Source organism: Cynocephalus volans, chromosome X, assembly GCF_027409185.1.
Source record: "Cynocephalus volans isolate mCynVol1 chromosome X, mCynVol1.pri, whole genome shotgun sequence".
Classification (NCBI taxonomy): Eukaryota; Metazoa; Chordata; class Mammalia; order Dermoptera; family Cynocephalidae; genus Cynocephalus; species Cynocephalus volans.
In genome coordinates this window covers 180076128-180090145 of record NC_084478.1, presented here as the reverse complement: position 1 = coordinate 180090145, position 14018 = coordinate 180076128, and the positions used below count along the sequence as shown (strand labels likewise).

At 48.5% G+C, this 14018-nt stretch overlaps 1 protein-coding gene across 1 annotated transcript; it reads left to right on the top strand.

Moving 5' to 3' along the window:
- Nucleotides 1-6052: 6052 nt before the first annotated feature.
- Nucleotides 6053-8772, top strand: LOC134368663 (testis-specific Y-encoded protein 3-like; the record flags this gene model as incomplete). Its single annotated transcript, XM_063085079.1, has 7 exons — nucleotides 6053-6292; nucleotides 6478-6621; nucleotides 7126-7281; nucleotides 8026-8103; nucleotides 8233-8344; nucleotides 8439-8587; nucleotides 8692-8772. Coding segments are annotated over exons 1-7 (960 nt in total), but the record flags the coding sequence as incomplete, so codon positions are not given.
- Between the last annotated feature and the right edge of the window lie 5246 nt (nucleotides 8773-14018).

The window sequence follows — 14018 nt, the reverse complement described above, 5'->3', positions numbered from 1 at the left end:
TCTCCCATTTACACAGCCCTGAGGTACCCATAGCCATGAGCCTGTGTCATGGAAGGCAGGGGCTCAGGACTTGTGTGGCAGGGTGCAATTCCTGAGGTCTGGAAGACCACTGCACAGCACACGGTGCTTGCCCTTTACCAGTGCTCAGTTGCTTCTAGCGCCTGCCTGCATAGCAAGGGAAGGCTCCTTGACCTGAGGCACATTGTGAACCACCCCCAGATATCGCCGTGATCAGTGCCCAAGATGAAGACGTGCTTAGCTACATGACCGACCTGCAGGTCAGAGTGGGAAGACTGAGTGTGAAAGAGGGACAGCTGGAAAGTTCGAAGTGATTTATCCCAGAAAACCACATTGCTATCTCAGTAAAGCCAGAGAACATTTCTTCCTTTCTTGCCTCTTTCCATTGTCAGGTAGAGAAACTGGATCATTCTACGTATGGCTGTCGAATGCTATTTTGCTTTCGAAATAACCCATACTTCCGCAATACAGTGATCATGAAGGAGTATCATCTGAGCCTCACTGGTCAGAAGTGTCTCTGTGGACTTGGGGAGGTAGGTGTTGGTGTTGGAGGCAAGGCCAAACCTGGTTCTTCCCTACATTTTCCACTTCCTTCAGGGCACAGGGCATCTTGTTCCAGTAAAATCCAGTGGTTTTGGGATGATGAAGTTCAAGCCCCTTTCCCCACGGAGGACACCATCAGCCTGAGCTTCTTCGACTGGTTGTGTGACCACAACTGGCCAGGGTCAGACAGGATTGCTGAGGTGAGGCCCCTCTGGGCATCATCAGAAATGACGTGATGTGCTAGTAAGGAGCGGGGATTCCGGTGTTCTGGGAATGGGGTATGAAGGGTGATCTGAGTTTTCTTGGTTCCCCCACCAGATTATCATCGAGGACCTGTGGCTTAATCCGCTGAAGTACTACCCCAGGGAGGAAGACAACTTGAGAGGAAACGTAGGGGAGGCCAGGTGAGCAGCCTGGAGGTGCGGCTGAATGTGTGCATGTGGGGTACCTGGGATACAGATGGAGAACCTGAGGCTCAGGGATGACCACAGTGACCACACCTGGTCATCCAGGGAGTGGGAGAGGTAGGAGCTCAGGGGAAACATAATGTGAGCAGCTTAGGAGTGGGTAAGCTTAATACAGGTAGGCTGCATGCCACATCCATTGTCCCTGGAGAAGAAGCCAGGCTCAGACAGTAATGATGTTCCTTTTCATTTTCATTGCAGGGCTCCCTTTCACCCCCACCCAACCTCAGGCCTGCCGAGGTCCACTGAGTTGGGGCCTGCCTAGGACACTCTCGGGCCATTCACTCAGATGTGCACGGGATCTTGTACAATTGCTCTTTCCTGTGCCTCCTTTCACTGTGGTGATAAGTTTAGCAGGCTCTGAGTTTTCATTTCAATCCCCAGATTGCCACAGCCATGCAGTCTGAGTACAGGGCTAGGGTTCAGGGCCTCTAAGGATCCCACTGACTTTTAAGGGAGGGACTTTGGGAGGAATCCTAAAATGGCAAGCGATGGTGTGTCCCGGAAGGGGGCCTGTGAACTGACAGTACGTGCAGTACTGGTCAGAGACACACATTTTCATGTCTTCCTGTGTGCGTATGTGTTCGTGTTAACGAACCCCAGCTCTCCTGAAGGAGAGGACTAAGGCAGAAGGTTTGGCTGCCGTGGACTTTTCTCAGCCCGAGAGATAAACAAGGAACGGCTTCCCAGAGACACCGTATATGGAGAAGATGCCGTTGGTCTGGAACGGCACCCAGGGACAAATAAAACACTAAAAGACTGAATGGGTCTTCTGTGTGCTTGTTTGGGGAAGCAAACGGATCCGGTGAATAGATGAAAGCGGAGTGGGCTGTTGAATTGGCTGCCTGGGAATCCCTGTATAGAACATGTCTGGAGAGTGGCCTGGGAGAGAAGAGGAGGTGGGTACAGCCCCAGCTGAGCACTGTCGAGGCCAGAATTCTAGCCAACGGGGCGGGAGCCAGGGAGGATGGGGAGAGAACAAGACAGGCGGCTAAACCGGAGACCTTCCACATAGGGAGGCCAAGGCATCTTAGAACAAGTGTGGTGAGCACGGGTGTAAGTGGCTGGTCACACCTTGTTCAGTGTGCAGTATGCGTGCTTGAGCTTCACTCGGGACCTTTAGGATCAGTCTCCGATCCACATGGTTTAGAAGGCACATACATACCGACTCCCTTCGGGTCTACGAACCAAGGCCTCAGGAGCAAGGTGCTCCGACGGGGCTGGATATCCAGGTGGGAGGCATCTACAGGGAGAGCAGGAGGGTGTTGTGCGTGGTGTAAGTGATGCTGGGATTCTGAATATAGAGATTAGGGGAAATAGGGCAGTGCCGGAAAGAAACACCAGCCCTCATGACTGCGTGGGCCCCTGTGGATTCCTGTGTTACTCGGGGTGGGCGTTCCCTGCAGGTGTATGGTGAGAGGCCAAGGTTAGAAGACAGGGGATGGGGTAAAAGCCACGTCCAAAATACCCCTCCACCTGTGCGTCTTCCCCAACCGATGGCAGAGGTGGAAAGTATGGTTGTCCCACCTGTGTTTCTGATAAGAAGGCTTAGGACTTGTTCCCAGGCCCCACGACTCAGAAACAAAAGTGCCCGCTATGAGTACTTTCTGCTCAGGAGACCATCCACTCAGGCTCTTTCTTCCTCTCATAGACTGGCCCCCCACACACAGTCTCAAGAACCCCGGGCCTTTCTGTGTTCTGAGTCCCTGCCAGCTTATGGGTGGCAGGACAATGGAAGTGACAGACAACAGGGCAGGCACAGCAAAGGTCAAAAGCCTCACGTGCTTGGTGGCAAGCACTTCCTGAGTATGGCTCCTTCCCGATTGGGCTGCTACTCCTCGGGAATTCTTGAAACTGGCACTCACCATAAAGGGTATATCCTGCCAGAGCTGGGGGTGGCAGGTCTCAATGTGTGCCTCAGGTCTTCCTCCCAATGTGCGTATGTGATAGTCCTACCCGTCACGGAACATGTCATGCCGACGTTCTCAGTGAGCTCTAAGGACTCCACCTCACATGTGATGCTGGCTGATGTATCGCGGTGGCACCGGTAGTTTGAGCAAGTGGGTTTCTGAATCCCCTTGCCCACCCCTCCTGGGGGCCCTCGAACTCACTTGCTGTTTCTCAGCATCGGACTGCAGACCGATGGCCCCTCTGGTGCAAACCTGCACTGCAGGGAAGTCAGTCTGGAGAGAGGAAGTGTTGACCTGTTCTGCCTGCTGTCCCCCCAGACACGCCACACCGAGGACGGAGACAGGCCTTCATAGCCCGCAGGCCCTAACTTCGGGGACTATGCCACCTCTCACGTGCCAGCGCTCAGGATTTATCCTGATGCAACATGAAACTATGTTTCCGGGACAGTGTTGATGGGATAGCAACCTGGTGCCCGACACCGAGCTCCTGAGACAGGTCCATTTCCCTGTGTCCTAGGCTCCTTCGTGTCATGTCCTGGATTTCAGGAAGAAGCCACTCAGGCTCTGAAGAGCAGGGGAAAGCCTGGGCTGTGTCTCGAAGCCAAGGTCATCTCCCGGCAGGGACAAAACATGGCACCATTAAACTCTGCCCTGCCCTAAAATGAAGCGTGCAGGTGGAGGGCAATGACGTGCACCGGACAGCGAAGTCTGTTGGAGCGGTCTGCAGGCTCATGTGCCAACGGTTGTTCTCAAGTGCCATCCCAGAGAACACGAATGAACTGAGTGTCTTCTTGGAGCACAGATCTACACATAGGGGGAACCCATTCTCACTAGGGATTTTTCCAGGGCCAAATGATAGGGGGGCATCCCAAGTGAGGTTCCATAGGTTTGATTTGCCTCTGCTGTCCTCTCTTCAATACCAGTTCCAATGGGCCCAAGCCCTTCACAAGCCAGGAGTAATCACCTCATCAATTTGTGAGTTTTCTGGCTCAATCCCTCTGTAACAATTCCTTTCGTCATTTCCTCTTTGACCAGGCGTTTTCTGTTACTCTTTTACAGTGCACCGTGCACGTGAGGATGTCCCCCTATTCTTCCATTCATATCTTCAGTCTCTGGCTCTCTCTGTCTCACTGTCTGTGTCAGTGAGATGGTGTCACCTGATCTCACTAGGTGTATAGTTCGATGAGTCTCGCGTCTTCGATGCCTGCATGTCAAAATTTTCACTTCAGGATGTCCATAGCACTCTGTGTCGAATGCCCTTACTGCTCTTTCTCTCATCTTGGTCACCATTATTCTGCAGCCTTTCTGAGCGTGACTTGGACATCTCGCCTTTTTTCACTCAGATAAAGAGAAAATATTTCATATCTCAATGAACCTGAATGTTTCTGACAGCTGGTTGATTCCATATGTTTAGGCTACTGGGATTGCTTCTGGTGTGGGTATGACCAAGGAAGACACACACTTTGGAACAGAAAAAGTAGTGACTCATACAAAGAGGGCGTTCACATTCCATCCCAGACCAGGAGGCGTACTGAGAAATGTTCGCTCCTGGAAAAGAGACCAGTATTGATGATCCCCAGGGCAGGGACATTTCCCAGAACGGCCACTCTCATGCAGTGTCCATGGGTGTGCAGTGCAAAGTCTCCATCGGTCAGGAGGGGAGACCGCCTTCTCTTTTAATCACTTTCAGATGACCTAATGCTTCGACAAGCTTTCATGGCTCTATTTCCCTCAAAATCCCCTTCCTGATATTGACCTAGACAGTTTACATTTGTGCATGTAGAGGAAAAGGAGAACATCTCAGAGCTCGCTTGCTCCCAGGGGCCACCTCCAGGTTTGTTAGAGAGAATCGAAGTCTGTGAAGACATGGATCAGACAGCAGCTGGTGTAAGGACCCTCCCAGGGAAGTTCAGGGAAAAGCATGGGAACATGTCTGCACCATGAAGGAAAAGTTGGACTCAAAGTCTGATTGACCAGAGAGTGCTTGAGGCTCAAGCATGGTGTCTGGGGACAGGGAGTATCCAGAAAGAAGGATGTGGTGGTACAGTTGTACTAATTGGTGCTAATCTGTGAATATCACCAGGGTCAAAGGACAAGTAGGAATTCACACATCTTGGCCCCACGCAGTTTTTACTGTGTACTTCATGTGCTCTTTGCCCTGGTCCCTTTCACCTTGCCTCTTTTGCAAGAGGTAGCCAGGGAGTCTACTTGTGCGAGTGCAAGTGCAAAACCACGTTACCAGAATAAAGAAGGAAGGGCAGAAAACACAGTTGTGAAGCAAGGGGGTGCCCGTGTACAATTCCATCGAGACACTAGAACACAAGACAGTGAAATCAGTCACCCAACACAGCCTGTGGGGAACCACGCTCGGTACCGTCTATCGAACAGGGAGGAGAGAAAAGAGAAAGTTCATGAGGAAGAAGGGTGTAGGAGATCTGGACGACACCCTTGACCTAAGGACCCACTATACGTACAGAAGAGAGGAACCTAAAAACCTTAGAAGGACTTCCTTTCTTCCAAAGTACACACGGCCAGTGAAATCCACCCGGTGGCCATCTGTCATTCGTAGAAAGGAGGCCACGGCTTGCTCTCTCAGTCTCTGGGAAGGCACTGCATCAATGTGTGCATGCAGGCGGACGGACATTCTGCTGAATCACCTCCATTGTGCCAGGCACTGAGGAGGAGAGGGTCTGATACTTGCAGAGACAATCGTGCACTATGTCTGAGACCCCTAATTTTCCTAATCCTGAGGGAGACGATGCAGTAGTGCTCTTTGCCTCTAGACCCGATGAAATCCAGTGCAGCAACATATAGAGCAACACATGGGCCCGGCCCTCTGAGAACCTCACTCGGACTGTGCGCTGAAACTGAAACACCCAGTACTGTCCACTGCGCCCGCTTCGTGTCCTTAAGTACTTTATGTTGTCTGAATTCGGTGCCACACAAGACGCAGGCATGGACCTTGGAGTGGAACACTCATTGGACTTTGCAAAGGGCAAACCGGCTGTGTGTGCGCACTGCACCTGGCAAGTTGGAGGGCTTCCTGGAGACACGGGCCTGGGCTCGCAGGCAGGGCAGTTGTGCCTCAGATGTCTGCGTCCGGGAGGCGGGGCCGTCATGGGTGACAGCCACTACCTCTTCATCCATTGGCCGTGGAGCAACAGTAGCGGTCTGGGCGTGGCTGGGCGCCTTGGCCCCATGACGACGGCAGAGCGCGCCAAGCCATGCGCATGCGCCCGATGCCGAGCCCGACCGCGAGGCTCCCGGAAGTTCCCAGAGCCGGAAGCTGCCTGCGGCTCGGCTTCTCTAGCTGCTGCTGGGGGTGTGCAGCTCAAGGCTTTCGGCCTTGCGTACCCGGCGCAGCTGAGCCTGCTGAGGACCAGGGCAGCATGGCGAGTGAAGCGGGCTCCCGGGAGGAAGGGTCTTCTGCCGAACCCTGGATGAAGGTAGGTGTGGGAAAGGGCCCTCGGGAGGGAGGGGCCGGTAGGCCTCTTGGGGAGCAGCGGCCAGAGGCCAGTAATGGCGTCGGGTGTGCGACCCAGGCAGAGTTGGGTGGGACGTCCGAGGAGGCCTCCTGGACCGGGGTTGAAGCTGTGCAGGAAAGCGAGGCCTTGGCAGAGAGGGAGGCGGCGGCGACCGGGCGGGAGGTGGCGCTAGTTTTGTTTGAGGCAGTGGAGGTGGTGGAGGTCGCTGTGGAGGAGGGAAGAGGAGAAATCGGAAGAGGCGTGTGAGGAAGGAAAAGTCGAGGACCAGGAGGATAAAGAGCTGGAAGACGTGGTGCTGTCCTTGTGGATGGAATGGCGGTGGCAGAGGTCGTTGAGTGGCAGGAGGAGCAGGAAGAGAAGGGGTAATCCGAAGAGGGAGAAGAGGAGAGAGAAGTCGAGGAGCAGGATGATGTGGTGCTTGTGTTGGTGGATGTTATTCAGGAGGTGGAGGCAGCGGAGCAGGACGAGGAGAAGGAGGAGCAGGAGCAGTGGAAGGGGGAGTGGGCGCAGCACGTGATGGACGGTGAGAGGGTGGTGTAGGAGCCTGACAGGGAAGAGGAGGAGGAGGAATTTGAGGAAAAAGTTCAGGAAGAAGACGTGGGGGAGGAAACTCTGATGCAACTTGTAGAGCCTGAGGAGAAGCTTGAATAGAAGACCCCGACACAGACTCTGTGGAGCCCCATGTTGTCCTTATCCCCTCTGTAGTCACTGGAGGCCCTTCAGTTAGAGATGGAGCCCGTGAACAACCAAGCCAGGACGGCCTTTGCTTGTTTGAGGCAGAACCTGGTGCAGAGACGTAGGACTCTTCTCGGTCACCGAAGGTCCATCATCCAGGGCATCCCTGGCTTCTGGGCCAAAGCCGTATCCTTTCGAATCTCGCTTTGTACTGACCGGTAGGAGCATGGGCAAGGGTAATAGCAATCGATCCATGGGACAGCTCAGCATGAGAATATACAGGCTTTTCTGGCCGGTTGCTCAGTTGTTTAGAGAATGGTACTGATAGCACCAAGGACCAGTGTTCCGTTCCTGTACTGGAAAACATCTGCTTGGGGGGTGTGGGGGAAGGTACAGACTGAGGGAAGACGGAGCTGCAGCCACACTCGTGCAAATACAAATACTTATGGCATGGAGACACTAACTGGGGCGGAGAATTAGAAGTCATTCTGGATCAGTGTCGTGAATAGCACAAAGGAGTTCTCATGTAGAAAAGGTGTTTGAAGGACAGGCTTTCCTGACAATAATGCTGTAGGAAAGTGTATGAATTCCCACCCTAGTCAGTCAGAGCTGATAAAGTGCATACTTAGATACAAGCAGATTCACTTTTGCCCCTAGTACATCAGGGACACATAGAGCTCAGCATCCCTCAGAAAGGAGCCCCTCCCTGTGTCAACGTGGACAGTCTCCCATTTAAGGCCACGCACGGCACGCATTGCCTTGAGTGTGTCTCATGAAAGGCAGGGAGGGCACAGTGCATAAGGTGTGGGAGACACAATGTGTGAGGTGTGGGAGACCCCTGCGCAACACACTCTCCTAGCTGTTTATACATGCTCAGTTGCTTCTAGCGCCTACTTCCGTAGCATGGAATGGCTCCTTGACCTGAGGCAGATTGTGAACCACCCCGAGATGTTGGCCATGATCAGCGATGAAGATGAAGACTTGCTTAGCTACGTGATCGACTTGGAGGTCAGAACTAGTGAGACTGAGGCTGGAAGGTTGAGCGGGGAAGGATAAGAGAAGCAATTCTTTCAGGCAAACAGAAAAGGGTAGGTGACCTGAAAAGAAATTTTAGCCTTCTCCACTTTGTCATGACAGGTGGAGGAAATAAGGCATCCCATTCACTGCTGCAAGATCATGATGTTCTTTCGGGACAACCCGTACTTCCGGAATAAAGTGATTATTAAGGAATATCTCATTAATGTCACCGGTAGGAGGTGGATCCCAGGATGGGTAGTGAAGGTGTTGGGTTTATCATCGTCAGCATGCTCCAACCCCTTCCTGTATACTTTTCTTCCCTGCAGGATATAGGGCATCTCATTCCACTCCAGTTCAGTGGTATCAGGATTATGAACATGAGGCTTATAGCCGCAGGCACCACAACAGCAGTGTTAACTTCTTCTTCAACTGGTTTTCTGACCACAACTTTGCAGGATCTAACAGGATCGCTGAGGTAGGGCCTCACTGCGAAAATTCAGAAATGACCAGGGAGGGTTCCCAGCCTTCTTGGGAATGGTGTCTGAACCCTGAGCGGTCCTGTCCTGGTTCCCCTAACAGATCATCTGTGAAGACCTATGGCTCAATCCCCTGCGGTACCACATGAGGATGCAGGTGCCTGGACAGGGAACCGAGAGGGCAGGTGAGCAGCTCGGGAAGTAGGGGCTGAAATGCATGTTTTTGGGTACCTGGACACTCATTTCAAAAGTGTAGAAATTGAAAGACAGGGAATGACACAAACCAGGTCACCCAGGGCATCAAGATGAAACAGGAACATTGGAGAAACTGCACTGCAAAACAAGTTAGAGCTGGGGAAGCTTAAGCCCACTGCACTGTAGTCAGTGTCCGGAGTCGTTTGGACAGAAGCAAAGTTCAATCCTTTACTTCTCTGAACTTAATTCCATGACAGCCAACCCCACCCTCAGTCATTTCTCCACCCCCTTAAATTTTGGCTCATCAAATGTTCCTCCTTTCACCCTTTCCACAAAAGGCTATGAATATTTGTACAGTCTCTCATTCCTTTCTCTCATCAATTTTCCATTTTGGTAATCAGTGTATTTTAATTTTCTTGTTTATCTCCTTAGCTTATTCTACTCATACAGAGAACACTGGCAGTGGGGCAGATGCTACGGAGAGCAATTGCTAACACATGGTAAGGGTAAATTGAAGAGGTCACAAACGGGGAAGGGCTAGTTTTTCCAGGGCAGGACATTGCATAATTAAAGCAATTTTTAACATATTTCCGAGAAAATGAGTTTTTATGTGTGTTTGTGTGTTTTAGAGTATTCCAAGTTTTTGAGTTGAATATCTCGGAGCATCAAACTTTACCTAAAAAAGCAGAACTTCTAAAAAGTGACTTCAGATACTGTGTTCTCATGCTCAGGACTGAAAGAAAAGCAGATCCGGTGATGAAAAATGCAGACAGCAAGACACTTGGATAAAATCGGATTGGTGTGAAGGAGAAATAAACACCATGAAGCGTACGTGTCTCTGTGTATGTGCTTGTGTACTGGATTGGGGTGAGATTATACATAGGTCAAATCCATGTGGGCTTTTTAATTCTTTGTCCAGGAACTGTCAGTCTGTGGAGGATCTGGGCTTATAAAGTTGTAGAGAGCAGATACACCAAGGTTTGGGATTCCGTCTGAGGACTTTTTTTTTTTCCTTCCCCACAGAGCAGGGGTTGTGGAGAAAGAAGAAAGGAAAGAGAAACAGTTTAGTTTGACACTTCTTGTTTTTCCCAGGAATGGGAGGGTAGTTCAAAGAAAGGACCTAGTGATTACAGAAGTAAAATAATCAGGGTGAAATTTTCTTGCACAGGGTTCCTCCAAATATCCTCTTTTGTGCATATTGTCAGACACGTTAGGAGAATTCAAGGTGGAACTATTAAAGTTCGTTTCTCTTCTGAACCAAACGTCATCCTTAGGTAGATGAATGCACAGTGCTTTGCTGGGACAATCAACCTGTCAGGGCCAGGCTTCCCAGCAACATTTTAAGAAATGGGAATATAAGGTATATGAAGGGACTGTGGGAAAGGACACAAAGGGATGAGGGAAGGCAGTGAAGGTGTGGCTTTGTTTCTTGCAAAGGTGACTAAGTGAAAAGATAAACTTTTGGGAAAAAGCAGGTCTCCTCATAGTTGTATGTGAGTGCCGTTGTTTTTCCAGGTGACTGAGTTTGGGCAAAAAATATAAACAGAGCAGGGAGGTGGAGTGGTTGAATATACAACTGCCAGACTTTCACCCATGTGCTGTCTGTCCCTAGATGATCCTAGATGTAGACTTTATTCTTAATATTCCTATTTTCAGATGGTCTAAGCTTTTACGCAAGACCCTGTGTATTAGGTGAAGATCCAAAAATGTAAATAGGTAAAGCCATTATGAGTACATTCCTTTCTTGGTATACTCCAGTGAGAATGCTGTCTTAGTTAATGATACCCCACACCGTATTAGGAACCCAGAAACCTTTCATTTTCTGTGGTGTTTTCAGCATGTTGTGCATAAGGTTAACATAAAAGGAAAGAACGGGACAGGCTTTCTAAGCAGCTTGATCCATCTTGATCCAAACAGCAGGAACCTTTTCCGGTGCCATGTGCTGCTACCTATCTTCCATTGTGCTTGTAAAAGAAAGCAGTTCCAGAAGCCCTGCATGAGAGCAGGTCAGCAGATTTCTGTGTGCCCTTTTCTTAGTATTTAGCTGCAAGTTTAGGGGTCTTACTTAGCGTTTAATGAATGGAGAAAAGGTTAGGAAAGGGTTCTCCAAATACTTATCTCCTGCTAGCCCTTGGTTGCCAGTTTTAACTGTAGCTGCTCTTGGAGTGAAATGTGAGGAGAACTTGCATGGAGGGTCTAGCAAAACCATAGCTGTCTACTGTTGACTAAACTGCTACTGCCTAGTGGCTTGGTCATGTCCACCCAAGAGAATGCAGCTTCCTGAGTTTCGTCCTTGACTCATCGGCGTAATTCAGTCATATTACTGCTTTCCCATGGTCCCGCTGTTTGGGGGGTTACCAAAAGAAGTGTGAAATTGTACATTTTCCCTAATGCTTCCTTCCATTGAGTATCAGTGCATGTGGGCCTCATAATCACATGATTAATTTGTGAGCATTCTGACTTGATATCTCTGAACCACATTTGTTTTTCCTGATGTCAGTGTCTTGGTATTCTCTGTTTAAAATTCAAATTGTGTGTCTACATTTCCCCAGGTTTCTTTCTCATTCTGTGTGTGAGTGTGTGTCTCTTCCTCTGACTCTGCCTATACTTTTATCACCTGATATCATTTATCCTTGCTGATGTACACTGAACATCTCTACAATGGTTTCAATATTTTCATCTCTTTGCTTTGCTATCTGCCACTCTGTTACCGTTTGTTCTTTCATTCATATATAGTTTGTGTCTGAGTCTGTCTCCAAGTGAATTTGGCTGTTTTCTCCATTTCTGCATCAAATCTTTCTATCTCCTTTAACTGAGATTTTCTGTGAGTTATTTTTGTGAGACACAGAAATGCTTTACTATAGGCATAACTAACCTTGTTACATATTTAGAAACAGGGATAGCTTGTGCACTCACTGAAGTTAACAAGGAACATAAATCCCACTTGGATCACATAAGAGAGGCTTTCGGAAAAGTCAGTAACAACTCTGCCCCCTAGTTCTGCCCCCTTTACCCCTCGCCCCCAGAAGAGAATGAATGCATTGAAGGGATGTGTCAGGTCGTTTTCAAGGTGGGGGCAATCTTAGGTTTACTTGTAAGGTTTGCTTGTAAGTGTTCTGTAAACACAGTGCAGTGGTGAATGGAGTTGATGGTCACAGCCCCTCCAGTTTTTAACTTGATTATTCCTTTAATAAAGTTAATCTATGCACAATTTCTTCATGATTTGTTTGTTCTAAGCTATTTATGTATGGGTTTGTCATTGCATGAGAAGGTGTCAAAAAATCTCTATTCTCGTTGACCTCCTGCAGAGAAGTGAGAGAGGTCATACACTAAACAGGGCATTCAGAAAGGGCAGGTAACAGTGTGAGCCTATTTTGCCTACAGGGTCTGGGTGTTGAAGAAATGTGAGGGCTTCAGGAAGAGATAATTTGGTCTAAAGGCTTCTAAGCCAAAGAACATTCTATCTGAACTTTCAGGTCTTCTCAAGAATTTTGGGAGTTTGGGCAATTATTCTTCGAAATGTTTTTTTTTTTTTTTTTTTTCTGCCCTTTTCTCTATAGCCTCTCTTCTGGGACTGTCATTCTGGGGATCGACTGTCCCTCAAAACTCACTGGGGCTTGACCTCCATTGTAACAGTGCTAAGAGGGTGGGAAGTACTATTATAACATTTGCAAGATAGGGCCTTTGAGGAGGGATTGGATTGTGAGTACTATGCCCTTGTACATGAAGTAATGAGTTATCATGGGTGTGGTTCTGACAGCTTTAGAAGGAAAGCAAGTGAGCAGGTTAGCTTTCTTGCTCACCCATTCTCTCCCTGCATTGCTGTGGAGTCGCCACCAAGAAGAAAGCCCTCACCGGATGTGTTTCCTGGACCTTGGACTTCCCAGCCTCCAGAACTGTAAGAAACATATTTTGTTTCTTTATAAATCACTCAGTTTCAGGTTTTCTGTTATCGGCAACAGAAGTGGATTAATACAATTGGCTTGCTTTATGGGGATCACACAGTCTCCTAGGCTGTGTTTAATTTTTTCTTTCTTCTCTCTTTCTGCTCGTCATACAGGATCATTTCAAGTGACCTAACTAAGTTTTCTGATTTTTTCTTCTGCATGCTCAAACCTTCATTTGAAACCTCTAGTGAAGGTGTCAATTCACATGTTATGGTTTTCGAGCTGTTGATTTCTATCTCCTTACTGAGAATCTCAATTTGGTTAGACATTGTTCCCTTGGTTTCTTTTATTTCTTTGTGCATCATTCCCTTTACCTCATGGACATATGTATGACATTTGTTTTGGGTGATTTAAAGACTGTCTAATAAGTTCATTGGCTGGGATTCCCCACCCACCATTTTTAAAATTATCATCATCATCATCATCATTACTCTTTTCCTGTGAATGGGAAGTGCTTTCATGTTTCTTTGCATGCTTTGAAAAGTTTTCCCGTTTGTTAGGTTTTTGTTTTGTTTTGTTTTTGAAAACTGGAATTTATGATTATTGTAATGTAGTAATTTTGGAGAACACGTTATTCTCCCTTACCATGGTTTATTTCTGATCATTATAGTCGATTTTTTAAACTTACTTTTCAAAACTGTTTTGAGTAGACCATATTTGTCGTGTGCAATTACTGATGTCTCTGTTCCATTAAGCAGTAATTTGGGAGACATTTCTTTATGTGCCCAGAACAAAATGTAAGACAGGACAAATAAAAAAATGCTGTCTTGTTCTTTTCAGATTGGCTCAGAATTTTGGTACACCGTCAAAACTATACGAGCAGTTTACATCTGCTCAAGTCTTCTCTTGTGGATTACCTGAAGCCTAAAGATGAGCCTGAGAGAAAAGCTTGCTGTATTAGTCTGTTTTTGTTGCTTATAAAAAAATACCTGAACTGGGTGATTTATAAAGAAAATGAAATTTATTGCAAAAGTTTCTGAGGCCGGGAAGTCCAAAGTCCATCTGGTGGTGGCAACAGTGACCCAGGGGTCTCACGTTGCAAGATGGTGGAAGCTGAGAGAGAGCGAGAGCAGAGAGACAGACTCTCCTCTTCTTTTAAAGTCCTCAGAACAACGTCCCTCACCACCATTTTTAAACCATTCACTACTGCATGGTGCTATAATAGAATCACCCCTTCAGGGATCCACCCAGAGCGGCCAGTCCCTGAGGTTTTGGGCGGATTGTCCACAAGGCGGGAAAGACCAGGTCCCGCCTTACCACCCGAGCCTAGTCTGAGGGGAGCCTGTGA